The sequence below is a fragment of the Cnephaeus nilssonii genome, assembly GCF_951640355.1.
Source record: "Cnephaeus nilssonii genome assembly, chromosome: 4".
In the NCBI taxonomy this organism is placed as follows: Eukaryota; Metazoa; Chordata; class Mammalia; order Chiroptera; family Vespertilionidae; genus Cnephaeus; species Cnephaeus nilssonii.
Genome location: NC_137075.1, coordinates 104033346 through 104061330, shown reverse-complemented (window position 1 = coordinate 104061330; position 27985 = coordinate 104033346). Strand labels below are relative to the sequence as shown.

The following is a 27985-nucleotide window of genomic DNA, read 5'->3' as shown; positions in this document are numbered from 1 at the left end:
AATCCAAGGGGAGGGGAAGGAGGAGGAGCTCCCATCGGAATTCTGGGGGATCCCCGCCCGCCCTCCACCTGAGTGTGGAAGAAGGCAGGGCCGTGTCTCCTGGGGAGGCCGGTGCCTGGCACAGCAGCAAGAACACGGGCCACGGAAACGTGGGTGGGCTGCCCGAGGGTCCCGGGGATCCCAGGAGGGGCGGCTGCAGGGAGGCGGCTGCAGGGAGGCGGGGCAGAAAGGGAAGGTCAGATCCCAGCCCAGCCCCAAACCCAGCCATAGCCATGCCACCTGCTTCTTTAACAAAAGCCCATGGGGACCTGTCTGCCTTATCCGTGGAGGAAGGTCCAAGTTTCCGACTCCCGGGATAGCCCTATTGCAAGAGGCCGAAAACCAGGACCAGGAACTTGGGGTCACGCGGCCCGCGGCTCTGGCGTCGGAAGCAATGATGTCCCGGGGCCAGAGGGGTGTTTGCTCAGCTGCACGGGCGAAAGGTGTTCCCGGTGTCCCAAGGCCGCAAGGTCGGCCTGCGCCAGGCTGCGCCACCACAGCCGGGGACCTGAGCAGTCGCGGGCCGGCCCCTGGCGCTGGGACAGCCGCGGTAAGGAATCCGTGCCGCCATCCACAGAGGCTCCAAGGAGACAAGAGCCAGAGACCCAGCTGCCCCAGGCCACAAAGCCAGGACGCCCCAGAGCCCACACTGCAACCGTTCCAGCTCCCCTTCTCTCGTAGCATCGGGACCGCCCCGACCCGACTCCTGGACCTCTGAGCCCCCCTTCCCAGGCCTAAGGTGGGATGACGGGGACCTCAGAGCTGGGGGCGTTGTGGAGGCGCCACGTGCAAAGGCCAGGGACGGAGCCTGGCGCCGAAGGAACAAGCACAGCGCCCACAGCTCGCCGACCACCCAGAGTGAACACGGTGGTGCAGGCCCCTCCCCCCACCCTGGTGCTCCCTGCAGGGGATGGAGCCCCCAGGGAACTGGCTCTGTTTTGGGGGGTGCTATGGTTTGCATGTTTGTGTTCCCCCCAAATTCACCTACTGAAATCCTAACCTCCAAAGCTGATGGTGTTGGGAGGTGGAGCCGGGGGAGGTGACTAGGTCAGGAGGGGGCGCCCCCGATGAAAGAGGCCCAGAGAGCTCCCCCGCCCCTCCCGCCCTGGGAGGACCCAGTGAGGCCGTCTATGAGAGCCAAAGGTGAGACCTTGGACTTCCAGCCTCCAGATCCGTGAGCAATAAATGTCTGTGGTTCCTAACCTACCCGTCGGCGGTCTTCTGTGATAGCAGCCTGAGGGGACTGAGAAAGGGGTGCTGCCCCCAGGCCCCCAGGTTCCAACCCCTTGAGGAGGTGTTTTGAGGACCCCTGAAGGCCACTGGGCCGCCCATGGACAAGTTACAGGATCCTCCCTGTCACTCATGTGCCTGTGGCCACGGCCGTCCAGGTCAGTCCTCCTCCCCTACTCTGGGCCTCAGTTTCCCCATAGAGGAGCAGGCAAGCAGTGCTGGGGGCCCCCGGGCTTGGCTGCTCTGGCTTGAAGGGCAGTCACAGCTGGGAGCCTGCGCCTCCCTCCTGACCAGGAACCCTTGGCAGCAGCATTCAGCCCCAACTAATGCCAACCTGCACCCTCCAAATAGCCCCAAGCAGCCCCGAGACCCCGTGACACAAGGTCCCCTGCCCCCCACCACCGCCTGGCAGGGGGTGCTGCTGTGGGGCGAGGTGGGCATGACAGCCTGGCAGGAGGATTGATTTTTACAGCCTCGTCCCCAAACGCAGCCCTCCCCCTAACCCTACCCAAGACCCTCCCCCCCCATGGACGGACGGGATGGAGACAGGGAGCCTGGACCTGCTGGGCGACCTGCGCAGGCCCCTCCGCATCTCCATCCTCCGACCTGCAGGACACGTCTGGGCGCTGCAAGCTCTCCACGGCCCACATGCCAGTGAGGGGCTGGCCCGGGGGCCTCGGCCCCTCCTCCCTGGAGTCCTGCTCATCATCTGGGATGCGAAGAACAGAGGGGGTGGCTGCACTCAGAGGCTGCCACTTGGAACCCGAGACCTTGACCAGACATCACTGCCAGCTTCGTGCAGGAGTCAAACCCTGAGTCACCCAGACCACCTCCGGCCGCAGCCCTGCCCTCCCCGGCCCGGCAGCTCAGTGACGCCGTGCCATGAACATGGCCCTGGTTTCTGTGTGCTCCACGGCAGAAGCAGTTAGGCCTCAGCGTGAACCTTTCCTGGGTCTGGGCAGAGATGCGGGCTGTGCCCCCCGGGCCTGGCACACGCCTGGCGCACTCCCTGCCCCTCCCAGGCTGAGGGCCGAGGGGATGTCGGGAGAGAAGGAGTCACACACTGGGCTCCCAGCCCGGGCTCGGGCTTATCGACGGGAACGACGTGCCTGCCCCGAAGGCTGCACTGGCGGGCGGCTGGGCTGTGCCTGCCGCCTCCACGGCTCATGGCTCCGTCGCCTGGGCATGCTCCGGACACCGTGTCCACGTCGGCAAAGCTGGACCTGCCGCAGGGACCCTGGAGCGGAATGGGGTCACAGGTCAGGCCGCACGCAAAGACGGCCGTGGAAGCTGCTCAGCGGGTCGCAGGCCATCCTGTGGGTCAGGCCACGTTCACGCCCGGAGCCTCCCCAAGGCGCGAGTGTCTGCCGAGGTCACCGGGCCAATGGCTCCCACCGGCCGCCGGGAGGAAAGGCTTCCTGCAGGGTCAGGGCTGCCGCCAGCCGTGACCTTTCGGACTCATCCGGGATGGGGCTCGGCCCCAGCCTCCGAGGGGACGGTCAGGGCCTCTCCTTCCTGTTGACCTGGCAGCGTCCCCGGGATCCGGCCCGTTCTGCCCGCGTCGCCTGCCACGGAGCCCTGGGTGGGGCAGCCTCCTGACCCGGCCGGCGCTAGGGGATTAGGGTGCTCGTGGGGCATTAGCGGCCGCGGTGACTGTGCCAGGGGCGGGGCGGAGACCTCAGGAGACGCAGAGGCCCTGACTCAGGAGCACAGATCCCGGCTGCTCTCTGCCTTCAGGACGCCAGCCGCCCTGCACGCCCCAGCCCGCCCCGGGTCACGGGAGCATCCACCGCGCAGGGAGGCCCAGCACCCAGCACCCAGCACGTACTCAGTGGAGCTCAAAGCACCACAAACGCACGAGGCCAACCTCAGAGTAAACCGCTCGCGAACGTCTGTACAGCGGGCTTTCTCCCCCTTAAATGGATGACAAGGTGGTAGACACCCCCACCCCCCCCCCCCCCACACACACACACACACCAGCTTAGCGTCCTCTGAGCCAGGCTCCGGGCACAGCAAACACGCTCCAAGCCGTGCAGCATCCTGCCGGGGACGTGTGGCCAGAGATGCCGCCCCCACCCAGGCTTCCCCGGTCCCGCCCTGAGCGGCTGGAGCACTCGCAGGCCATCAGGGACCCAACAGAACCAATGGGAAGGAGGCTTCCGGAACGCGGGGCCTACCCCTCGCCACGCTGCCTCACAGGCCGACCCTCAAGATGGTCTGGGTTTCACGGCGGCAGGCTGGGGCCAGGGGTGGATTCAGGAACCTGAGTCACCTCCCAGGCCAGGTCAGATGCCTGTGAACCGAAACGATGTCCTCCGTTCCCGTCCCGAACCCACGCCGCAGTCAGAAATGCTGGGGAAACCAGCGTCATCGACCGCCTACCCCTCCGCGCCCGGTCCAGGCACCTCTCCCAGGGAGGGCTAGACCGACACAGCTCCCTCCATCCCCAACGAGAAACCACGGTCCCGGGGCGCTGAGGGCTGACCTGTCACGACGACAACGGCGGTGTCTGTGCGCGTTCCTAGATGCCTCAGTAAAACTCAGGGTGTGCCTGCTAGCCCCCCCTCCTGCCCATTCTCAGACCCAGGGCCCCAAACAGCCAGCGTGGTCACCAGAAATCGGGGGAACTGGCCAGAAAGCACGCAGCACCCCGCCCCTGCCTCATTACACACTGCCTAGGTCCTGGCCTGTGGGACCTGCCCCTCTGGCCCGGCAGCCTCACCTCTGAGAACGGGTGAGATCCAGGGAGTATTCAACAAGCAGCCAAGTCCCACATCCACACAGGGATGCGGGGGGATGGAGGCACACAGTCACAGAGCTCCCCTGCTGCTCCCCGAGTCGCATACCCGCCCACACCCTTTCCCACTGACCTGGGACCGCGGCTCCTGTGCAGGCTGCCTGGGCAGCAGCCAACACTGGCACAGCCTCTCTTGGGTTTACTGTCTTTTTACCCCACAGTGCCCAGGAGACTCGGGGAAAGGGACAGACCGCCAGTCACTCTGCAGGAAATCGGGGCTCAGAGAGGGTCAGCCGCATGCCCAAGGTAACAGAGCAAGTCAGCAACTCTTTCCACGCCCCCCACCTCACCCCACCGCCCTGGGTGCCTTCATCAGTGTACCTCCCCACACCCCTGGTGAGCCCCCCACCCCACCCCCAGGCTGCCTGGGTGCACAGGGGGCCAACCGTGAGCATATGCCCGCGAACCTGCTCCCCCGGCCCCGATCAGCTCTGCAGCCGCCCGGAGACCTGGGGTGTCAGAGCAGGCATGGGCGGGAAGCCGCTGCACCTGCACCGAGGTGGGCCGGCCCCAACCCCCAGACACAAGGCTCCTGGCCTGTCTCCGCCCCGGTTCCCGCTGCATCGTGCTCAGCAGTCCCATGCAGGGCGCTTAATAAACACATTGAATAAATGACAGCGGCACGACCGCTGGGGTCCCGCTGTGTGCCAGGTGCACGTCCCTCACCTGCAGGGCACCCCTGAGTGTCCCTGAGCCCACCCACCTAGCAGCCCAGGAGGCTGAGGCTTGAAGTCACACGGGCCTCCTGGCACGTCCCAGGGCTGCTGCTCCTCCCCTGCTGAGCAGGTTTCAGGGGTGTGCCACAGGGATGCTGGGGGGACACTGAGGCAGGGACACTGAGGCAAGGATGCTGCCTACCACAGTGGGCACCCAGACCCTCTGCTTATCATGTCCTGGGTCCGGCGTCTCCCAGGCACCCTCTGAGGGGGCTGGGGGAATGTACAGGCCAGGGCACCTCGGGCTCAGGGCTGCCTGATTGGACAGGCCTCCGCCTCGTGGCCTGGCAGCCCCTCCAACTCCACATCTGTCTGTCACCTGCAATGAGGGCTTCGTAAGAAACGGAGAAGCAGGGCCGTGTTCTGGGCCCAGGTCAGCAGACGCCCTCCTCCACGCAGTGGGCGGGGCTGGGGGCGGAGGGAGGGCCTGTGGGCGTGTGGACACCAGTGCGCTATAGACGGCGGCATCCATTGGCACCCACGTTGTTAAGTGCTCACCCCGGCACAGAGCTTGCAGAAGTCCGCTCTGCTCTTAGGAGGGGCTGAGGGAGGGGGCAGCATTGCTATTAATAGAAATAAAATTGTCCTCTCTCCCAATTGCACGTGATAAACTCGCCAACGCACCAATGCCCAGCAGTGTGAGCATTTAACTGAAGGTCAACAGCAAAAATAGAAACTGTGGGGAGGGTGCTTTTATGCCACTGAATGTGACCAAGGGGAGCGAGGGTGTACGGATGGGCTGTGGGGACTCCCATACACTCACACACACACTCTCACACAGACACATACTCCTGTAGACACATAAACACACACCCTCTCACATAAACACACACAACCTCATGTGGACACACTCACGTAGACACATAAACACACACAGTCTCACGCAGACACATACTCCTGTAGACACAAACACTCACACTCACAGACACACAATCTCATGTAGACACACACACTCTCACAGACACAATCTAATGTAGACACACACTCACATAGACACACAGATACACTCTCATGTAGACACACACACGCACACACACATACACACTCCTTGTACCTACCCTCCTGCCCCAATTGCATCTTCCTACGTCCACCTCCTGCTCCCATCCACGTGGGGCACGGAGCCTGGGCGGTCAGAACCCGGGACCCTGCTCTCCAGGAGCCTCCGGGTCAAGGCTAGCGGCCATGTGTCCTCTCTCCTCAGCTTCCCGTGCCATCATCCTCAGCTCAGTTAACCTGAGAAGCTGGTGGCTGACTCCAGTCAAGAACCAGGACGTGGCGGGAGGATGGGGGGGCCCCCCAGCCCTAGGCTCCTGCCAACTAAACTTACAGGACCCACAGAGTACCCACGAAGGGCCCAGGGTGTCCTAAATGCCCATGGGGAGCCAGGAGGCCACTCACCAGCTCACCCCACTCTCCTGTGAGCCTTCCCAGAACCCAGCCCCAACCAGCCCAGAGCAAGAACCAGAGCGGAGGGGCAAGGTCGCAGGTTGGGGGTGGCTGCAGGAGGCCAGGGTGGGACAGGGGTTGGCCGCCTGCTGACTCTCAGGGCCCCGCCCACCCCCTACCCTCCCACCCGCTGAGGGGCTGTGAGTGCAGGGCAGCTGGGGGAGGGACACACACCAACTCCTGCCCATGCCACCTCTCCTGACCCTTACCATCTTTCTTCTTTTAAGTTTAAAATTCTTTCTTTTTTTTAATCCTCACCCGAAGTTATGTTTTTTTTATTTATTTTTTTTAAAGAGAGAGGAAGGGAAAGGGAGAGAAGGAGAAACATTGATCAGCTGCATCCCATACCAACCCCGGCTAGGGATCGTCCAGGGATCAAACCCGCAACCTGGGCATGTGCCCTGCCTGCCCAGGAATCGAACCCGAGACCCTTCAGTGCACGGAACGACGCTCCAACCAACTGAGCCACACAGGCCCGGGCGACCCTCACCATCTTCCTCTTCCTGTAGGTTGTCAGGCTGTCCGCCCCGGAGGCCTGAGGCAAGACCCCCCTGCCTACCGCCATCCGGCTCAGTCCCACGGCTCCCGGTGTCTAAGCTGGGGGGTGGGGGCAGGGCACAGAGTGACCCAGTGTCCACGGTGTGAACCACACACACCCTGAGTGAGTCACTGGGTGGGGCTGGCCGGCATCTCGGCCTCACATTCCTGGGGCCACTGCTGGACAGCAGACGCCTTCCAGGAACTCGGTCATCCATCCGGCGGCCTGTGCCTCGGGGACAGGAAGCAGCAGGCCTGACCTAGCCCCCCCCCCCCCGAACAGGAGGGGCCAGGCAGCTCGAGTGCGGCCCTGGGGTGAAGCCAGAGTCCAAGGGCCTCGCCTGGCATCCCCTAGTCGCACACAGGGCACTCCTGGGCGGGCAGTGGGTACCAGACCACCAACAGTGCAGACAGGGCGGAGGGTGAAGCTGCGGGAGCGAGTGGCAAGAACTGTGAGAAGGGGAGGGGGCATCTTGGCCACAGCGTGCCAACAGCAGGGTTTTCCCAATGAGGGGAGGACAGGGAAGGGGAAGGAACTGGGGGCAAGAAGACAGCCAAGCAAAGGCCTGGATGGTGTTCAGAACCGCTACGGGCCTGGGGTCACGGAAGCTTCCGGAAGAGATGGAGAGAGGTGTGGAGGGAGTCAAGACGGATCACAGAGCGCCTCCCGCTCTGTTCCCCGGAGGCTGGACTTGATGCTGAGGCTCAGGGCCCTGCAGGGTTGGGCATCTGGGAAGTGGTCGGGGGCTATGTATTCAGAGCATTCCAGAAGGACAGAGTGAAGGCTGGAGGTGGTGACCCTGGAGACAAGGAGGCCTGAGCTCTGGGAACACTGGAGCGGACGGGAGGGGCAGGTGGTCCCACCGTGCGGAGACCTGGGCAAGGCAGAGTGGACAGAGCCCAGGGAGCAGGCACCGATGACGCCGGCCCAGCGTGGGCGCTGCCCCTGAAGTCACACTGCAGGTCTCCGTCCTGGCAAGGCTCCAGGCAGGAGGGCAGAGCAAAGCACTCGGGTCTGGGGTCGGGCCTCCGTCCCCCTCCTCACAGCCACCCCTCTTGGTGGGCAGAAACCCAGTGACCTGCCTGGCGGATCTGCCTCCCTGGCCTGGGGCACCCACGGACCTGGCCCGGGCAATTGCGCCTTTAGCTTTGTGGGCCGGTTGTCTGCAATTCTCTCGCCTGCCCGCACCCCGGCTGAAGGAGGATTTGCAGGGGATCTCTCCACGGGCTGGCAGACAGATGCCCTGTCAGCGGGACCTGCTGCTCAGGCCTGGCCTCGCAGCCAGCAAGGCGCGGCCGACGACCCTCTGGAGGTGGCCTGATTGGAGCAGCTGTCCTAGACCGAGCGATGGGACTGTGCGGTCACACCCAGCAGCGGGCCGAAATCGTGGTCTTCATCACGACTGGCTCACGCATGGCACTGCGCCTTGGAACCCGCGTGTGCTCTCCCAACAGGCGTGAAGGACAGCTGGATGTGCCAGCTCCCCCCGGAGGAAACAGAGGCTCACAGAGGTGGCGGGACTCACCCAAGATCACGGTGCCAGCGTGGGCAGAGCCGGGTGCTAACCTCTCCCTCCACCCCACGCCACCCCACTGCCACACTCTGCCCCCCACGTGACCTCGTGTTCGCCGTCCCAGGTAAGGTATCCGAGAGAGCGAGTGAGGACCCCGGCTGCAGGGGGGATTCCGGGAGAGCCCAGAGGGAACACGGCATCCCTCCTGAAGGCCCGGGGCGGGCGTCCATATGACGGGAGGAACAGCAAAGGGCCACTCACACAGGCACCTTCGAAGAGCGGCCAATGAGGCGATGAGATCCTCGACCCCGCACGGGTAGAGAGGTGGGCGGCTAACCCGAGGACGCCTGCGCGGCAGCGTCGGTGTTTTAGAACGTGTGTCTTGGGTAGGATCCTGAGCCGGAGCGTGGCACTGGGCAAAAGCTAAGGAAACCAGATAAACCGGAGGCCAGTGAGGACTCCTGTGTCTATGTCGGCGCATTCACTGTAACAAAGCAGCACCACCCTAGCAGGCGAGTGACGGGGGAATGAGGAACAGGGTTTATGGAACTCTCTCTCCTCAAGGGTTCTGTAAAATTTTTAAAAAAAGGCTCTAAATAGCAACGTTGGCCCTAACCGGTCTGGCTCAGTGGATAGAGCGTCGGCCTGCGGACTGAAAGGTCCCAGGTTCGATTCCGGTCAAGGGCTTGTGCCTTGGTTGTGGGCACATCCCCAGTAGGGGGTGTGCAGGAGGCAGCTGATCGATGTTTCTCTCCCATCGATGTTTCTGTGTCTCTATCCCTCTCCCTTCCTCTCCGTAAAAAATCAATAAAATATATTTTTTAAAAATAATAATAAAAATAAATAAATAGCAACGTTGGCTTTAAGAAGTGTGTACAACAATTCTACTCGTGTCCTAAGGTCTCATGCAAAAGAGGGGCCCAGACAAAGGGGGGGCCCACTGCTCCCCACTGCCGGGGAGGCTCCCACATCAGCAGACATTCCAGCCGCCCCGCCCGCCAGGGGACCCGGGACCAATGAGGAAGGCTGACGGGCTTGCGGGGGGGGGGGGGGGGGGGGGGGCGGGGGGGGGCTTGTGAATCTCAGATCAAACCACAGGCAGAGGCGACATCTGGGGCGAAGGACGCGCCCGGGAGACCCGTGCCGTGGGCACACTGCGCAAGGAGACCCCGCGTGGCTCCGGAGCCAAGAAATTCCAGAAGGAGTGTCCACCAGCTCTCAACGTTCAAGTCCACATCACGTCCCCACTGCCCCCGGGAGAGGGGACATTCACGCTCAAAGCTGGACGGCTCCTGTCTCCTTAACACGCACATTTCGGCAGCCGCCCCCCCCCCCCCCGCCCCCCGGGGAAGGAGCACGCGCACAGGTCACTGCCGGCATCGTCCCCGGCCATCTGGGTGCTGAGCCTCAAGGCGGCTCCTTGCCTGCCTGTTCTACCACCAACAGGTTTTGGAAGAGCAGGCTGTTGCTGGGGAAAGGCCGACACGAGCCCCGGACGCCGCGGGCTGCAGACGCGACGCCACCCAGCTCGGCCCCTCTCTGCGCAGGACCTTCCCCACGGGCTGCTCGGCTCTCTGGGCCTCCACCCCCTCCTCTCGTCACGGGGAAAATGTAAACGCTCTCCTTCTGCGAGAGGTAAGTGAGTGAAGGTGTAGCAAGCACAAGCACCTGTTAGCTGCTCCTGCGACTACCACTGTTCCATCCTCAACAAGGGGACTGCGGGGTCACCCGTCGGACAGAGGCGTGGGTGAGGCACACGGCGGCCTGTCTGGGATCGCGCTGCTGGACCTGCAATCACACTGAAGTGCAAGGACCCTCCCTTAGACTGCCAGTGAGCGGGCCTTTGGCCACCACAGAGCGGATGGGGGAGCGGGAGGAGCCAGTGCTCAAGTCCCTTCTCCCCTGGACGGGAGATGCCCCTCAGGACCCAGGGCCGGGCTGTCACCTGGCAGCCTCCTTCCTGCCCCCTGCACAGGGCGGCTGTCCCACTCCGGGCAGGACTTGCTCTCCAGCCGCTCCTGCCTGCCCTGGGTGATGCCCAGACCAAGCGGTAATGACCACCCCACAAGCTGCTAAGGCCCGGACACGGGCAAGGCCGGAGGACTTCAGGGGTCCCTCACAGATGAGGCCTGAAGAGGGGTTCCCCGACAGGCTGGGGCAAGAACCAGGCCCCTGACTCCTTCAGGTCTCCTGCAGACTCTCCAGCACACACACACACACACACACACACACACACACACACAGAAGCCAACTCAGAGAGACGCCAAACCCCGTCTGTCTCCCGAGCAGGGACAAGCAGGGTGCAGCCGGGATTGGGGGGGACAAGGGGCGACGAGGCAGGGACGCGGTGGTCAGCAGGCACCAGGGGCACAGGTCCCATCTGCCATGGACACCCCTCACGGCTGCACCCAGAGCCGAGAAGGCACGGTGCTGGGCCCCCAAAAACTCCCCTCTCCACTCAGTATACAGGCGGGAAACTGAGGCACAGGGATGGGGGCACCTTGATGGCCTCATCTCCTCATCTGTGCCATGGGGCCGATGCCAACCCCACCCGCCCACGTACACCAGGGCCCAGGGCACCGAGGGTTCCTTCCGGAGCCCCTGGATGGTCAGTGCCTACATTCTTAAGAAGCAGTCTCTTTAATGAGGCGGCATTCCCAGATGCCCACTCCTCACTCTCTCCCACACGCATTTCCTTGTCTGAGCTGCTCAGCACACGGAGAGGAACAGTGATGTGCTGGCCAGGCGCCCCTCCCCTGCCCCCCAGCCCCCGCCAGCTGCCCTTCCCCTGCCCCTGCTGCTGCTGGCCCAGGTCCCCGCAGCCCCAAATGGTACCAGGTGCCTCGGGCTGGCACGCCACAGCCAAGCCCTGCAGCCCAGCAAACCCCCAGAGCTCACGAGGGTCCCTGCCTTTCTGACCCAGGGCAGGGCTGGGAGGAATGGTCCCAACAGGACGGGAATACGCAGAGCAGGGGCCCAGATCCCGGCCAGGCCCACTCGCCCCTTAAAGCCCACCCCCCAGCCCCCCACCAGGGCAGCCGCCCCACCAGAACCTCCCCTTCCCCACAAATTCCCCTCCTGGGCCACTGGAGGCCCCAAGCCAGCCTGGGAATCAAAAGGATAAAATCCAAGGACAGGGGAGAGGGCGCCGAGGGTGCCCAACACGGCCCCACTTCGGAGAGGCCGTGCCGCCAGCGCCCAGGGGTGCAGACCCCGGCCCCACACCCCACTGTCAGTGTGCCGTCCACGGTGGTACACAGACGTCTGCTACAGGAATAAACAAAGCCGCGCTCCTTCCCGCAAGCCCCTGCTCCCCAGGCAATGTGGAGGACCCCAGAGCCCAGTCCAGTGTCCCCTCCACTTGCCCTCGACCCGCAGCTCATCCCGGCCACCCCTCACGCAAAGCCCCCTCTGCACACCCAGGGCCTCCCAGACCACCATCTCCGACGGGGACACCCTCCCCACTTCTTCCAGCTGCCAATCAGCAAACCACCGACAGGACGGGGGAGGGGTGAGTGGGGATAACGGGCGGGGCTTCTCAGCTGGCACAGGGCTCCCCATCCCCGCACTGGCATCTAGGATGCCAGCCAGCGAGCTGTTGGCCTGGCGCTGCCCTTAGGCCAGTGCCCAGACGGCCGCCAGCTTCACTGAGGCAGCAAGACACGCACATGTGGCCGGAGAGAAGGGAGGCCACAGGCCCAGTCAGCAGTCACAGAAGCCCGGCCTGCAGCAGCAGGGAGGAGGGACCCAGGGTGCAGTTCAAAAGAACACGCGGAGGCTTTGCTGATTTCATTCTGCTCCTGCTGGCGATGGCGGCTGCGCTGGCAGCGAGAGCTGGCCCGCGAGGCCCGTGGCGGGGCAAGCCGGGAAAGCGACGCCTCCGGGCTGGGTGGGGTGGGGTGCGGTGGCAAATGATCCCTCCTGGCTGCTGCCTCCTGATTCTGGGTCAGATCACTCCCCACCTGGGCACGCACCTGGGCACGCACCTGGCACCTGGGAGGTGAGGGCCTGGGGTGGAAACTGGGCCACGGTGGGTCCTGAGGGCGGCAGAGAAGCCCTGGTCCAGGTGGAGGGGAGGAGCCGTGGGCCTGGTCCAACGGCCTCATCTCTCAAATGAGTAAACTGAGGCCCAGGGAAAATGGAGAGCGACAGAGGCAGGAAGGAAACGAAGGAGAAGCCCAGGAAGCGAAGATCTGCATGAAAACGTCTACCCGACCCTGAACCGTCACATAAACACAACTTCAGGAAAGAGGCCACCGCCTCGGGGGGGGGGGGGGGGGGGGCTGGCACAGGGCAGGCGGGGTGAGCCAGAGCTGTCGTCCCAACCTGCTAAGGACAGGCGTACACCAAGACTGTCGGGTGGCCAGGGGTCCAGGGGTCCAAGACACCCGGTCGCAGACAGAGGAAGCCCCTAAGTCCACCCTGCACAGCTGTGCCCAGCATGGAGTTCCTTGCCAAGAGCACCTGTTCAATTCATTCTTTTTTTCTAAATATATATTCTTATTGATGTCACTGAGGAAGGGAGAGGGAGTTAGAAACATCAATGATGAGGGTCATTGATCAGCTGCCTCCTGCAAGCCCCACACTGGGGATGGAGCCCACAACCTGGGCATGTGCCCTGACCGTGACCTCCTGGTTCATAGGTCGACCTTCAACCACTGAGCCACGCCAGCCGGGCAAGTTCATTCATTTTTTTTTTAAATATATTTTATTGATTTTTTACAGAGAGGAAGAGAGAGGGATAGAGAGTTAGAAACATCGATCAGCTGCCTCTTGCACACCCCCTACTGGGGATATGCCCGCAACCAAGGTGCATGCCCTTGACCGGAATCGAACCTGGGACCCTTGAGTCCGCAGGCCGACGCTCTATCCACTGAGCCAAACCGGTTTCGGCAGTTCATTCATTTTTATTTCTTAAAAGTTTCAGGGAGGAGGCTTGCTCAACCTGCTCTTGTGTTTTTTTGGTCTCTCCTGGCCGCGGACCCCTCTCGGCCTCTGATGAGAGTGCCGGGTCCTGGCCCAGGAGAAATGCGTGAGTGCACAGTCACGCCGGGGCCCCGGGGTCCCCTGAAGCCCGCGTGACCACAGGTGCAGGAGTCCGTGGGCCCGTGGTCTGCTGACCCTGAGCTGGCCCAGGCTCTCCCTCCTGCCACAACCCCCATCACAAAGCCCCAGGCCCGGTGGCCCCAGCCCCGCCCGTGCCACAGCTCCCCCGGGGCCCTCCTGCTCAGTTTGGGTTGCACAAAAACAAGGGGTCTTTTCATCCCACAGGGTTCCAGCCCCACAGCCCGGGAGCAGCTCACATTGCCCATAGCCAGGCCGCACTCACGGGAGCAGGTCTTAACTCGGCGCAAGGGCCTAAGGACGCAGGGGGAGAGCAGGGAGCACGCCCGGGACCTCGGACACAGGCGGGAGCTGCCGTCAGTGCGGCGGTCAGCAAGAGGCGTCTGACGGAGGACAGAGGCTGCAGGGGTGGGAGGCAGCAGGGACAGGCTCACAGAAACCAGCCCACAGCCCAGGCCAGGAAACGGCCCGAGACGGCAGGAGGTGCGGGGGCCCTGGGCTTGCCGGGGGTGCTGGCACCTCCACCCAGACGGCTCCTACCGTCAGCAGCACAGGCTGGTATTCCAGAGGAGGGTGGGTTAAGAGGGGCTTTCCTGACCCTCCCGGCCAGCGCCTTCCCCAGGGACAGGCCGCCGTCCCGCTGTGACCTCACCAACGTCACCCTGACCCCTTCAGCACCACAGACACAGCTAGTGGGATGACGGCAGGGCCAGGCCCGGGGCCAGAGCCCCAGGTGTGGCTGGTAATGGCCTCGTCCGCCAGGGACGGCGGGAGTAATGGCCCGCAGCTGTGCCCAGGCAGCCCGCTTAACCCCGAGATGAGAGACTGCCCGCCACCTGCCGCGGCCACCGCCTCAGACAGCAAGGAGCACAGAGGGCGGGGGAGCCGGGCCAGAGCTGCCCACTGGAGTCTGGGCCTCTCCGGGCGCTCCCCACATGGAGGGGAATGAGGGAGGGGGTGGCGGCTGGCTGGGGTCCGTTCCCTTACGACCCCGCAACCCCCACTGCTTTAAAACCCATTTGTTTTCTGACCCTCAGGCCTCCTGACCGCAAGCTGAGGGTAAGGAGCTGGGGGCTGGGGGCAGGGGCTGGGCTCTGTGTGAGGAGACCTCAGGAGCCCCCCTGAGCCGGCGGCCTCTCCCAGTGGGTTCCAGCACATACGTGTGGCATCGGTGGCACCCGTGGCTGCGGGGCAACCACCAAGACCCTGCTCCACGCGGAGCAGACGAGGCGACTGCTCACACAGCCTGTGTCTGTCCCTCTCCACGGGGAGGGTGAGGCTTCAGGGTGGGGAGGGAGGAGAGCGCCATCCTGCCAGCAGGAGCCCTAAGGGCCCGGGGCAAGCAGGGCCTGCCGAGGTCCCGGGGCGGGAGGGGTCCCAACACCGTGCTCGGCTCAGCGCTCCTTCTGTGGGCACCTGCCGTCCCTGGCCCCCCCTGGCCCAGCCTCCCACGGCCCGGAGAGGCGGTGTCCGCTCAGTGCTGCCCAACAGAGCGCTCTGGAATGATGGGAATGTTCCTTTTCTTCCGCCATCAACAAGGTGGGAAGCTCTCCCCAGGGTCAATGCCACTCAGGAACGGAAACCTTCCGTGGTACGTCATCGTAGTTCAATGGAACTGAAGCGGCCACTGTGGCCAGCGGACCCCTCCGGGCTAGAGCCAGCAACCCTTGGAGGCGGCGGGTACAGGAGCATAGGGGAGGGGGCGGGGCCCAGCCCAGAGGGCCTGGCCAGCAGGATGGTGACCGGCAGGACCTGGGAGCCTGGGCCGTAGGTCAGGAGCGAGAAGGAGAGACAGGCTGGGCGCTGAGCGCGGGTGGCGCACCCACTGCAGGCGGGAGGCGGGGGGAGGCCGCCGGAGGCTGCCATCAGGGAGGCCCTGCCCAGAGGACAAGCCCGGAGTGGGCAGCACACACCACGGAGCGGTCAGGATGAAGGAGGCCGCTGGGCCAAGCCAGCGCGGCCTTTCCAGGGCCCAGGGCTGCGTGGGGCCAGGAAGCAGTGGCTGGGAGGGAGGCAGCCAGCCCTCGGCGCTCCCTGGGAAGTGGGCGGTGGAGGGAAGGACTGAGGGGCAGGATGGCAGAGGGAGAGGACTGTGTTTATTGCTCTGCACTAGGAAACAGGAGCCCGCTGCGGGGGAAGAAGGAGCCGTTAGGAGACAATGGTGGGGGAGGTCCCCCAGGAGGTGGGGGGAAGGGAGCTCTCGCCGGCCGGGACAGGGGCACCGGACCAGGGAGAGACTCGCTGCCTGACGTCCTGTCCCGTATGAAAGTGGTGTGTGCACATTCCAGAAAATGGGGAACGCACAGGACGGGGAGAGGCGACAGGGCAGGGCGGGAGCTCCCATTGTCCTCCCGGCCACGGGAGATGGGAAGCGACCAGAAAACCGAGCCTTCTGAGAGCCCGGCGCCGGCAGTGTGGCCGGAACCCCCGACAAAGGGCCACTCCCAGAGCGGGCTCATTAGGGACAGGAGACGTGCCGCGCGCCCGGGACACCGGCTCAGCCGGGGCCGCCGCACAATCGGGCCCTTGTGGGAGGCAGGGCGGGCGCTCCAGCCTCCGATTCCAAGACAAGAGCACGCCTCCTTGCCTTACAGCCGGAGCCAGATTGGGGGAGACAACGAGATGCTCCCCTGACAGTGGATGCGCTATTTTTGGAAGTGGGTCGGCTCTTCTCCATAGCGGCCGGGCCGTCGTCTCGCTGCCACGGGGCCCCTTGAATGCAGCCCCAACGGGCCCCCACCGGGCGGGGCGGCCCAGCATCCCGCCACGGGCCGGGCCGGCAGAGGCGTCTGCACGGCCATGCTGGCTCTCAGACGGCTCCCGGGTGTGGAGGGGAGCCAGCTGGCGGTGCTCAGGGCTGGGGTAGGTGCTCAGGAAATCCAGGGCCAGGTCCAACCCCACTTCCCGTGGCGGCCGGCGGCCCCACTGGGCACACCAAAGCCACCTCCCCAGCATCCAGTCACACAGGTCGGCCAGCGGACACGGTGCACGGCCGGCTTCTCCCTCAGAGCTAATGTCTGCTGACACCAGCCTCCCGCTGGCCGGCCGGCCGGTCAGGGCCTGTGTGGGGCAGCATCCTTGCCCCCAGCTGACGCCAAGGCTTTCCTCCTGGCGCTTCCATTCCCACCGTCGCTCTGGCGGCCCAGGGAAGCCCTACAACCGCGGAGGCCTCTAGGACCACTGGGGCCGCCTCTGTGGGCCCATCCAGGCGCTGGCGTGCTTTGGAGTTCCTGAGTGACATCTAATATGCAGCCGAGGTCAGGCACCACGGACCAGAGCAAGTGTGGGGGAATCGAGCCATGACCTCCTGTTTCATAGGTTGATGCTCAACCACTGGGCCACACCGGCCGGGCATGTGTGTGTGTTTTTTTAATAACGAAGGGGAAACAGGGAAGAGGGGGAGGGTGAAAGTCACGTTAGCAGCTGAAGGCCATTCGATGCCAACGGGAGCAGGTGGAAAAGAGAGGCAGTTGTGGCCAAGTAAATACCCCGCCCAGTGCTTCCTGCCCACCCACCCCGCACCCCAACCTTCACCGAGCACCCGCCACATGCCAGGAAGACTGACCCCGCCCTGACGAAGGTCATGGGCTGGGGGAGAGACAGGACAGCACGCCAAGGGAATTCAGTTCCAGCCCAGGTGGCCTTGTCCCGGGCAAACCCCGCACCGGGGAACCGGACCGCCGCGCTCTCCTCGGGCGCCAAACCCGTTACACAGTCCGCGCCCGGCGATCGCGTGGCAGAGGCCGGTAATTCCATCGAAGCTCTCAGTGTGGCTCTGCACAGGGACAGGAGAGCCAGGCAGGGGGTCTCGGCCTCCACCACGGCCGGGCAGAGCGGTGCCTGCGCGCCACAGGCGGCCACATCCCCTCCACTACCCAGGGCTCCATCCTGGGACCCGCCCCAAGCCAAGGACCGCCACCAGGCAAGAGACCTAACCACACGCGTGCCCGACAAGAGGCGGGGCGGGCTGTGGCTCTGTCTGCCATGGGAACGCCGAGTCTCGGGGCCTGAGAGGCCTCCCATTGGGCAGATGGGAAATGAGGGCACAGGGGGAGGGAGGGGCCTGGCATACGGGCAGGCGAGTGAGCGGAAGATGCTGGTTCCGTCTGTGTGGACCAACCCACAGAACAGTGCGGGGTGACCCTCCTGTGCCCACAACACCCCAGCTGATGGGGCCCCTCTCAAGCCCAGCAGGTAACCCACCTCTATTAAGTGGGGCGGGGGGGGGGGCAGAAGAAAAGGAGGGGATCGGCTGCCTCCTGGGCTGTGTGAGAGACCCCATGTCTGGCGGAGCCCTATCAGGTAACTCTGGGTCCCCGTGGAAACGCGCATCAGGCAGGGCCGCAGCGGACGGCAGAAAAGGTGCAGCGATGAAGAAGTACCAACGGCCAGTTACAGCCACAAGGCTGTAAAGTCAGCACAGGGAGCCCTCACCGGTTTGGCTCAGTGGATAGAGCGTCGGCCTGCGGACTGAAGGGTCCCAGGTTCGATTCCGGTCAAGGGCATGCACCTTGGTTGTGGGCACATCCCCAGTAGGAGGTGTGCAGGAGGCGGCTGACAGATGTTTCTAACTCTCTACACCTCTTCCTTCCTCTCTGTAAAAAAATCAATAAAGTACATATTTTTTTAAAAAGTCAGCGCAGGGAATATAGGCAATAATCTGTAATCACCATGTGTGGTGTCAGGTGGGTACTAGACGTACCCAACTGATATACCAACTATAATTGAAAAATAAATTTTAAAATAGTAATTTTAAAAATGGTTTAAAACTAAGAGGGAAAAAAGAGAAGACCGTAGCTGCAAGTGCCCACACCTGGGAAGGCCCAACCCAGGGACTTTAGGGGGGACACAGATGCAGCGGAAGGAGCTATCAGACCCCCCTGTCCTGGCCCTGCCCAACCCCCGGCTCCCAATCACCAGTCGCCCCACTGAGCCAGCTGTGCCGCCCACTGCCCACCATATGCCTGGGCTCCAGCTGTTCCTGCTGCCACACCGGGCCCCGCCCTGCCCTCCTCTGCCTGCACCAACCTGCTCCACCGCCAAGACCTCGTCAGCTTCCAGTTCCAACCCCCCACCCCCACCCCCACCATGACCTCCCGGCACCCTAAAGAGGCGGACAGACAGCCAGGCACTTCGGAGCGTGAAAGGGGCGTGACAAACGGTCGCCCTGGGAGGAGAGGGCACCCAGGCAGCGCAGGCTCCAGGGTCACCTGATGGGGCTCCTGGCCCCGCCCCCGGCCCCACCGGCCTGGTGGGACCCGGCCTCCGCAGCCCAGACGGGGGTCATGGGGCCCAGCAGGGCTCTTCCCTGTGGTGGGAAGCCCGTGACAGAACACACCGGGCCGGCGCCTTTGATCCCCATCAAAGACAGTTCTGGAACCCGCCCGATGCCAAGGCTGGACGTCAGGAGGACGGCCCGAGATGCACAAGCTCAGAGACAGACAGAGAGGACGGACTGAGGGCCCAGGGGGGCTCCAGCGCCGTGTGGCCAGGCCGGCATGTCCCTCCCTCCCAGGTCCCGTCAGGCTCTCCAAGCAGCTCCTCTGCTCTGAGATACCATCGCCATCCAGTGAGCGAGGGCCGCTGGCCCGCCCTCCTGCCTCCCTCCTGCCTCCGGACTCTACGCTGACTCCAAGACGCACTCACCTCGCAGCAGAGAAGGGAAAAGCCCATCTTTGAAATCAGGAAACAACAAAGCATAGGGGTGAAGGCCTCCAGGCGCAGCAGGAAGGAAGGAACACCCCCTCCACACCCCACCCCCGGCTCCCCAGGGCTCCGGCTCTGCAGCTCCACCTAAACCTCTTTGCAGGGTGAGCTGGAAGCTTCCAGCGTCAGTGCACCCCATCTCTCTGCACTGCCCCCTCCCCCCCCCCCCCCCCCCCGGGAACTGGAGATGGGCAGAGACTTGTTCCAGAGCAGGCGTCCATCACTGGGCGACCCGGCGCCAGAACTGCCCCAACCCTCCACCACCTGCCCTGCCGGCAGGGGGCAGCGGCCACGTGTGACAGTGACCGGCTTTGGGTGCTGCTAGAAGGGGGACCATTCCCGGCTTTTCGCTATCCAGGGGGTGTCACGTTCCCTCAGCAGACAAGCCTGTTCCTCAGTCACCAAGCCTTTGGGCAAGCGACAGGAGTCCCCTCGTCACCTCCAGGGAGATGGCACTACTCCCGTGCCAGCTCTGAAGTCTCCGCGTGGCCCCTGCACGGAGCCAGGTGCTGGCCCTGGGAACCAGGCTGCAGGCGGGCCACGCCTGTCCTGTGGCCAGCTACAGGGGTGGCTGCAGAAAGCATGTCACCCCGGGGTGGTCCGACCTGCCCCCAGAGGTCAGAAGTCAGAGGAAGGCTACAGGGGTGGGGGTGGGGGCAGAGCTTCGGGGCAGACCTGGCTGGTCTGAGTCTGCAGAGAAGGTTCTCTCAGGATCACTGTCCCTGTGATGGCCCCAAAGCGGCCCCAAGCCTCCCCCTGCTGCCCCTGCCCAGCCTACCCCAGCACGCACACCAGGCTCCCACTCTGCACCGCCGCTCCCCAGCCCGGCTTCCGGAACCGGACAGAGTCAGTCCCTGCTCAATGAGCGTCTGCTGCGCTTCCCGGCTACCTCTCCCAGCACCTGGCCCGCCCTCCTGCCCCCCGCCTCTGCCCACTGGTCACGACGCGCACAGTCAGATTTCCGAGCTATGTGGGGTGTCCGGTCGGATCCCACTGGGTTCAGCGACGCCCCCACCCAGTGCCCAGGCCGCTGCCTGCACCCCGCCCCTAAGGCAGCTCCCCACTCCGGAGGGAACATGTCCGCCTGGACCTCTGTGGGCGCTGATGTCTGGACCACGGCAGCTCTGGCCTGTGCCCTTTGGGCTGCACAGCACTGACGTCCTGGGGCTGACAGCGCCCCTCCCCCCACCGCCCGGCAGCAGCGCCCGGCCCCAAGGCCCTTCTTCTCCCGGCTCAGCATTCCAGTTCTTTCTGTTCCCATGCCAGGGCTTCCAGTCCCGGGGCCTGCCCAGCTCGCCACACAGCGGGGAGAGCTCGCCCAGGCCTCCCTCCGCCTGTGCCTGCTGGGTGCCCCCTCCTGCCCTTCAACCGACAAGGACGCCTCTGGCTCGGACACCAGGCGGGCACAGGGCTCCCTGCACAGGTCCCCTACGCTCACCCCAGAAGGTGGTCTGCAGGGGTCCAGGTGGCAGTGGAGGCCACTAAACCTACCCTTAAAGGCCCAGCTCTAGGACAGGGTATTATTATCCCGAGGACACAGGTGAGGAAACTGAGGATTAGAAGCTCAGGGAAAAGAGGTTAACCAAAGAATGTACTTATTTTTAATCTTTTTAAACCGAAAAGTTTACATGCATGTATGCACAGCCCATGAGAACGAACAAGAGTGCAGTGAAGGCCGGAGGTGGGGCAGGAGCCGGGGGGAGGGAGGCAAAGGGGGGGAAATGGGGGACAGCCAAAATACTCTCAACGGTAAAAATAAACCCATCGGGTCCAGGGAGCTGCCCCGCTCACGCAGCAGGTGGCAAGGCCAGGACCAACCCCCTGCCCCCCACCCCTGCCAGGTCTCTTGACCTGGAACCAGAGCCCTAACCATTCGGCAGCCCTGCCCCTAAGCACGCCCAGCACTGAGGGCGCCCGCCGGGCGGAGAGCGTTAGCGTGTCCAGACGCAGCTGCCCTTCCAGGCTTAAGCACATAGTAGGCTGCTCTCCCCTCACCCCCTTCCCGCCCAGGCCCCACCACCACCCAAGGCTGGGCTCCACTCCCCACTCTGCAGGGAGAAAGCTGAGGCCCCCAGAGGGCCCAGGCCTCCCTGCTCTGCACTGACACCCGGACAAGCGTGTGTGGAAAGTCCCGGGGGGCGGGGGGGAGGGAGGGGGGGCGGGCGGGTGCGGACTATCTTCAACCGTGTTCACATCCTAGGAGCTCAGAGGCCAGGGCATGGGGTGGGGGCAGAGCAGCGTACTATGTGCTTAAGCCTGGCAGGGTGGTGGGTCTGGCAGGCCCCCAGCAGAAGGAAGCCACGCTGACCGAGTGAGGGATGAAGCTCAAGAGGTGAGGAGAGCCCTGGACTAGAGGGTTGAGGGTTCAGTTCCAGTCAAGGGCATGGACCTTGGCACCTGCGGGAGGTAACCAATCGACATGTCTCTCTCACATGGACGTTTCTCTCTTTTTCTCCCCCTCCCTTCCTTCCACTCCCTGTAAAAATCTGTGTAAAAAATACCCTCGGGTGAGGATTAACAACAAAAGAAGAGGTGAGGAGGTGAGGCGGGCTCTGGGGCCAGAGCCGGGGCAGCGCCTGCCTCCTCTGTCTTCGCTGTGTGGATTCCAGCAAGAAAACGGGGGGCCAGGGTGGGGCTGCGGGTCCCACTTCTGCAGAGGCGCCGCGTCTCTGCCACACACGTCCCGCCCCGGAGCTCCCTCCCTCCTGGCTCTGTGTCCCCCACGGGTCCCAGGGCCCTGCCAGGACCCAGCTTGGGGGAGGCCATCCTCTGCTGGTGGGCCTCCCTTGGGGGGTCCCTCCAGTTCTCCCCCAGCCTCTGTCCCAGCCCAGAGGGGCAGCAGGCACTGGGCAGGTGGCTAATCTGACACCGGAGACCCAAGACTGAGCCCAGGCCCCAGCACCACCACCACCAGCCCAGTGGGACCCGGAGCAAGTCCCTGTACCTCTCCAAGCCTCAGTTTACCCATCTCTGATATGGGGCCATCTGGGCACTCTGAACAGAAACGAGTTGGGGCTGGGAAGCTCTCTGTGGTCAACTGTGAAGGGCTGGGCATCCCCTAGCCCTCCCCTGGGGTACCTGCCTGTGAGCTCCTTTTGTGCAAGGCCAGCACCCCAAGGCTGCTGACGGGAGGGTCAGCTGCAGCTGGGGAGGGCGTGGGAAGGCTTATCTAACCCGCCCATTGTCTTCACTGACCTTTGCTCCGGGCTAGGCTGGGCTTCGGAAGAGCCTCCTTAGGAGCCAGGCGCTAAGCTGGGTGGCCCCTATTCGGGCCAGAGCGATCTATCTTCTTCTGAAGGCCAGGACCACCCCCGCCTCACCCTCCCTTTAAACCAACAAAAACACAAGCCGGAGAACAAACCCATCTTATTTTGAGAAGCTCACATTTTAAACCCAAACTTTAAAAAGTAAACAGGGCTGTTCAAAGGCATGCTGGAGGTCCTGGTTCCCCAAGTTAGCTCAAGGGGTGCGGCCCAGGGGTGGGGGAGGGACCGGGACTGATGTGCACAGGGACAAGCTGGGGAGGGGGGGGGAGGGGGCATGAAGGATGGGGGGAGGGGGCGCAAAGGATGGGGGCAGGGCAAGGGAGAATTGCTGGAAATGCTTTTGTTTGAAACCTCCTCAGTTCAAGGGACAACCTGACGTGCGGGCGTCTGGGGTTCACCTGCCTCAGTTTGCCCCACTGGATCAGGGTAAGGAGCCCTCAAGTCCAGACTTTAATTGGCCCTCAGTCAAAATCACGAGGAGAAGGGGGGGAGGCTATCTGCATACCCATTCGGAGGCCCACCAGCCACCCAGGATGGGCCACATCCCACCACAGCCTCCTGGGCCTTCAGGGCACCCAGCCAGCTGCCCGGTACCCCGCAGCTCCCAAGAGAAGGCGAGAGGGTCCCCGTTCCCTGGGCGCATTGGCAGGTGCAGCCAGACACAGGCCCAGACACAAACACTCAGATGAGCCGCCTGTCTAAACAGCAAACAGTTGTAAAGAACGCCGGTCTGCCTGGTGAGCCCCCAAAAGCGTCCCTATGGGTCTCTCAGGAGGAGCCTTGGGGAGAATGTTCCCAACGAGGATTCGGACCACTGCTGAGACCGGCCCTGTGCAGACCTGGCCCCCTCGCCCCCTCGCCCGCCGTGGGAAGGGGGCACTCGGGGCTTGCGCCGCGCGGCAGGAAGAGCAGAGGCGCAGTCAAACCCAGTAACTTGCAGAGACAAGAGGCGGCGTGGGGACTGGATTCGAACCCCAGATGGACTGACCCCTCCAGGTAACGGGGTTATCAACCATCTGCCCAGTGGTCCCTGATAAGGAAGTGACACTTCCCAGGATGGGGGAAGAGGGGCAAACCTGGGTCAGGAATCAAGAATAGGGAATCACCAGTGTCTCCTGATAACGGTATCAGCCAACATGACAGCAGGCCACAGAAGCAAGCCAGCCCACCGCCTAGCAGGAGAGCCCCCCGGGGGGCGGGGGGGAGGGAGGGGGCGGGGCCGGCGCCTGGACCGGAGACCCTTCAACCTCCCCCAGCCTGCTCTGCACTCAGCTTCAAACCGCAGGTCTGAGGACAGAAAGGCACTGCTCTGAAAAGGGCCTTTCCTGGTTCCCAGGCATCCTATTCATGTTGGGAGAGCATCTCAAGGCCACACATGACTTCAGAGACGAAACTGAACAATAGCAATCCTGTCTGGAACTGAGATCGGTGATAATGACGCCGAACAGGACTGTCACAGCGTTGCCATCTCCGTCTGTGGCAGTCCTGCCCCAAGTGTGCCAGAGACTTGGTAAGGGGGGGGGGGGCATGGGCTCTGCAGGAAACCCTACACCTCAACCCCCACCCACCCCAGTGGGGTGGAAACCCTCAGGTCTAGCCCAGTCCGCCACTCCTGCATCCCTGCCAACTACAACCCACACGCTGCGCCAGACAGGGTCCGCGTCAGACGCCACGACACTCAAGCACCTCAGTGGCCTGCGGAGAGCCGCTCTCGCCGAGTGCCGTCAATGACACAGCTCAAAGCCAGCAACGTCTCACTTCCCAGCCACAGGACTGCAGCAGTCCCCTCCTCCGTTCTGCACTTGGAGAAACTGAGGTTCAGACATCTGACCCTCCCAAGGGCCCCCCAGAAGGCCAGGCCAGAAAGGCTGGTACAAGGGCTCCGCACTCTCCAAACCCCGAAACCCCAACAAAGTAAACACCCAACTCTGAGCCACTGCCATTGGCCTTCAAGGAGCTTGTGGTGGGAGGTGGGGTTGGATACAGAGTTACCGAAAGTAACCCGAGTTGTCGTCGTAGATTGCTAATCGGTAACAAAATATCCCTCTCAACCCAGTCCTGCCCTGAACTCACTGGCTGGGAAGGTAAATAAAGGAAAAACTGTGCGACACTATAGCACCCCATCTCCTGGGTCCAGTTCCCACCCCACCCCAAGGCGCCTGCAGAGGCCACTTGGCCACCAAACCAAAGACAGAGCGTCCTTCCCCCGCTGAGGTTGTCAGGGCGGGGAAGAATGGTCACTGAAGGCCTAATACATTTTCTCTGAACGAGGAAAGCCTTTAAAAGAACCAGAAAGGGCCCGGCCGGTGTGGCTCCGTGGTTGAGCGTCAACCTGTGAACCAGGAGGTCATGGTTCGATCCCTGGTCAGAGCACATGCCCGGGTTTCGGGCTCAATCCCAATGTGGGGCGTGCAGGGGGCAGCTGATCAATGATTCTCCCTCATTTTTTTATGTTTCTATCTCTCTTTCCCTCTTCCTTCCTCTCTAAAATCAATAAAAATATATCTTGAAAAAGAACCAGAAAGGGCTGGTTAACCCACCTTCGGGCATATAGTTCAGGTAGTAGTAGCAATTGCCACGGGAACTGCAGAACTGGGAGCCAGGCCACCAAAAAATGTGGAAAAACCGGGAGGCAGGCGAAGAGACAGCAGGGAGGAGGGCCCCTCATCAGAGGGCTGGGAGTGGGTGTCACTATGCCCTGCTCCACAGCCCCAGCTGGGGGGTCCAGGCCCTGGGCCAACAGTCACAAGGCGTGGAAGACAGTAGCTGAGCTTTCCTGAGGCCAAAGGTCCTCCCACCCACACCCTGCCACCCACCCACCCACCACCGCCCTGGCACTTCCTGGACGGCACCCACAGCTGATAAAACCCTGCAGGAGCCTTCTCTCCACCTCAACTCTCCCGGGCAGGGACCATCGTCCCCATTCCACAGGCGAGGAAACTGAGGCACGACGCGGAGCCGAGCCAAACACGCACATCCCTCTGGCAAGTCTCAGAGCCTCGGTGGCCCCTGGAGGACCAGGCCTATTTCCAGCCCCAGGACACTCCCGGATGCAGTTCTGGTTTGGGGCAGCCTGTTGCTCCCAATCGGAGGGGAAATTCACGTGCGCTGTGAAGGCCTTTTTTTTTGTTTTTTGTTTTTTGGGATTTTTTGCCTGTGAGCTTCCGGCTGGAGGACAGGGATTTCCAGGCAGAGAGCAGGCGCCCCCAGCCAGCCCTGCAGTGCGGGACATTCACACTGATAACCCCGCAGGAGACAAACTTTTCTGGGGTCTAGGGTCCCGCCTGGCTGCGGATTAGCAGCTGGGCAGGGACACGCCTACATCACTGGACCAGAAAAACGCCACGCAAAGCCCCGCTGCGGTGGACGCGAGGTCCCCAGCGCGGAGTCCGGGACGCCAGCGGGAGGGGAGGTCGGGAGTGGCGGCCGCCCGCCGCCGCGGGGAGAGGAGAGGGGCTGTGACCCGCGCTGCCCCGCCGGTGCGGTCCTTACCGTGCAGGCCGTTGGGGATGCTGCGGTGGTGCGGTGGCGCCGACAGGTCGTCCAGGGACCTGCGCGTGGCCACGGTTTTGCCGTCGGGGATCTTGTGCGGCCCTGGGGGCAGCAACGGCGGCGGGACGTGGTGGTGGTGGTCCGGGCTGCCGCCGCTGCCCGCGCTCGACGTGCTGCTGCCGTCGCCCACGTCGCGGGCCCCCGTGCCCGCCGCGCCGCCCGCCAGCGGCCCGCTCAGGCTGGCCTGGCTGTCGATGGAGCTGCGGGAGCCCGCGCCGCCGCCGCCGCCGCCCGCGCGCCCCCCCGCCAGCGCCGCGCGCTCCTCGTCCAGGAGCAGCACCAGCTCCTTGAGCTCCAGGTTCTCGCGCAGCAGGGCCTCCTGGCGCGCCTCGAGCTCGCGCAGCTTCTGCTGAGAGCGGGCCACCTCGTGCCACACCGCCCCGGCCGCGTGGCGCCCGAAGCGCTGCCACTCGCGCGCCAGCTTGCGCCCCTTCTGCCGGTCGTCGTCCAGGAAGCAGCAGAGCTCGCGCAGCTCCTGGTTGTCGTCCTGCAGCCGCTGGTTCACGTCCTTGAGGCCGCGGATCTCCAGCAGGTGCTGCTGCAGCCGCCGGTTCACGTCGCGCATCAGGCCGCCGTGCTCCAGCATGAGGCCCACCTTCTCGCCCTCGGCGCGCCGCAGCCGCCGCGCCAGCTCCTCCTTGCTCCAGCGCAGCAGCTCCTCGTCCGGCACCTGGCTCAGCTCCTCCGACGCCGCCGCCGCCGCCGCCGCCGCTGCCGGGGGCTTCGCCATGGCGGGGCCGTCACCGCGGCATCGCCCGCACCCTCGCCCGGCCAGCGCTCCCCGCGCCGGGGCTGCGCTGGGCCGGTCCGCGCGTGGGAGGGGGACAGGCGGGGGCGAGTGCGGCCCGCTCCGCGCCGCCTCGCGTGTCCTCACGTAGCGCCCACTCGGGCCGCCGGGAAGCCGCGCGTCTGCGGATCCGGCGAGCGAAGATCGCCGCTGTGTCGGCGGCCGCCGCGCCGGGTGCTCTCCGGGCTCGGGCGAAGCAGGCGGAGGCCCGCCCCCGGCCCAGCTCCCGGAGCCCCAGCCGCCCCGCCCACTCCGGGCGGGGAGGAGGCGGGGTACCGCGCCCCGGCCCCGCCTCCAGGGAAAGCGAGGGGGGGCGGGCAGAGACGCGGCCGGGCCCGGACATCCCCCACCGCTGTGCGCTCGCCCGCCCGGCGCCCCGCCAGAGGCGCGTTCGAGCCGCGGTCCCGCCCTCCTGCCCGTCCAATTGGGCCTCTCCGAGGGTGTGCGGGAGGGGCGGGGCGCACGCGGGGGCCGCCGCCGCGATGGTACAGTCCACCCCTGGGGCTTCCAGCGCTCCCTCCTCCCGCCGGCGGTTCAAGTTTCTGCTCCGGGAGGACGCGGCCTGGGCCAATCCCAGGGCTACAGGGCGCTTTTAAAATGCAGGTACAGTGCGGGGAGGGCGACGGTGGGAAAGGTAGGGCTGGGCTTCCCTTAAAGGAGACGCGCGGGAACGAGCGCGGAGCCCCCTCTCCAGCCCGCGTACCCCGCCCGCCCGCCCTTCCCCGCCCCAAATAAACAAACACCCTCGACCCAGAGGACAGGTCCGCTTCGCCCTCCCAGGGCACCGGAGTCCAGCGTGGTCTGAGCCACGCCGAACAATAGAACTCTGACATGGGGTCGCTCTTCCGGCGGCGGGGCGGCTCTTTGTCCCCTACCCTGCCCCCGGCTCACCGCCCCCCGGAGTGCGCAGCGGGGCTGCGTCTCCACTCCACCCGGGGACTGTGGCTGCGGCGTCGGTGCACCGGAAGGTCAGGGCCTCGCCAGCCGCGTCCCTTCAGCGACGTCCGTACCCTCTTCCCAGCCCCAAGGGGGCGAGGGCGCCGGGAACGTGCCCCCCCCACCCACCCACCCACCCGCGCGCCCCTTGCGGCTCTGAGAGAACCGCTCCCCGCCCACCCGGCCGCGCGTCCCAGGGACTCCGGGGAGCCTCTCCGATTCTCCAGGCGGAGACCACTGGAGCCTGAACGCCGGGGTGGCCGGGCGCGGAGCCGGCCGCAGAACCCCCTCCCCACCGGCAGCTGCGCCCCTCCCCACAGCCTGTGAGTCTGCCTCGTTATCTTCGTGTCCCCGAAGCGCATTTATGGCGCGTCTGCTGGGAGAGGAGCGGAGGG

At 64.4% G+C, this 27985-nt stretch overlaps 1 protein-coding gene across 2 annotated transcripts in view; it reads right to left on the bottom strand.

Moving 5' to 3' along the window:
• The window catches only part of CCDC85C (coiled-coil domain containing 85C), a 71724-nt gene extending 44847 nt beyond the window's left edge, over window positions 1-26877 (bottom strand). For both annotated transcript variants that reach the window (XM_079769051.1, XM_079769052.1), the window contains exon 1: window positions 25808-26877. In XM_079769051.1, coding sequence (XP_079625177.1) covers window positions 25808-26597 — 790 coding nt within the window. In that variant the 5' untranslated portion in view covers window positions 26598-26877. The remainder of the gene's footprint in view (window positions 1-25807) is intronic.
• Window positions 26878-27985: the final 1108 nt, after the last annotated feature.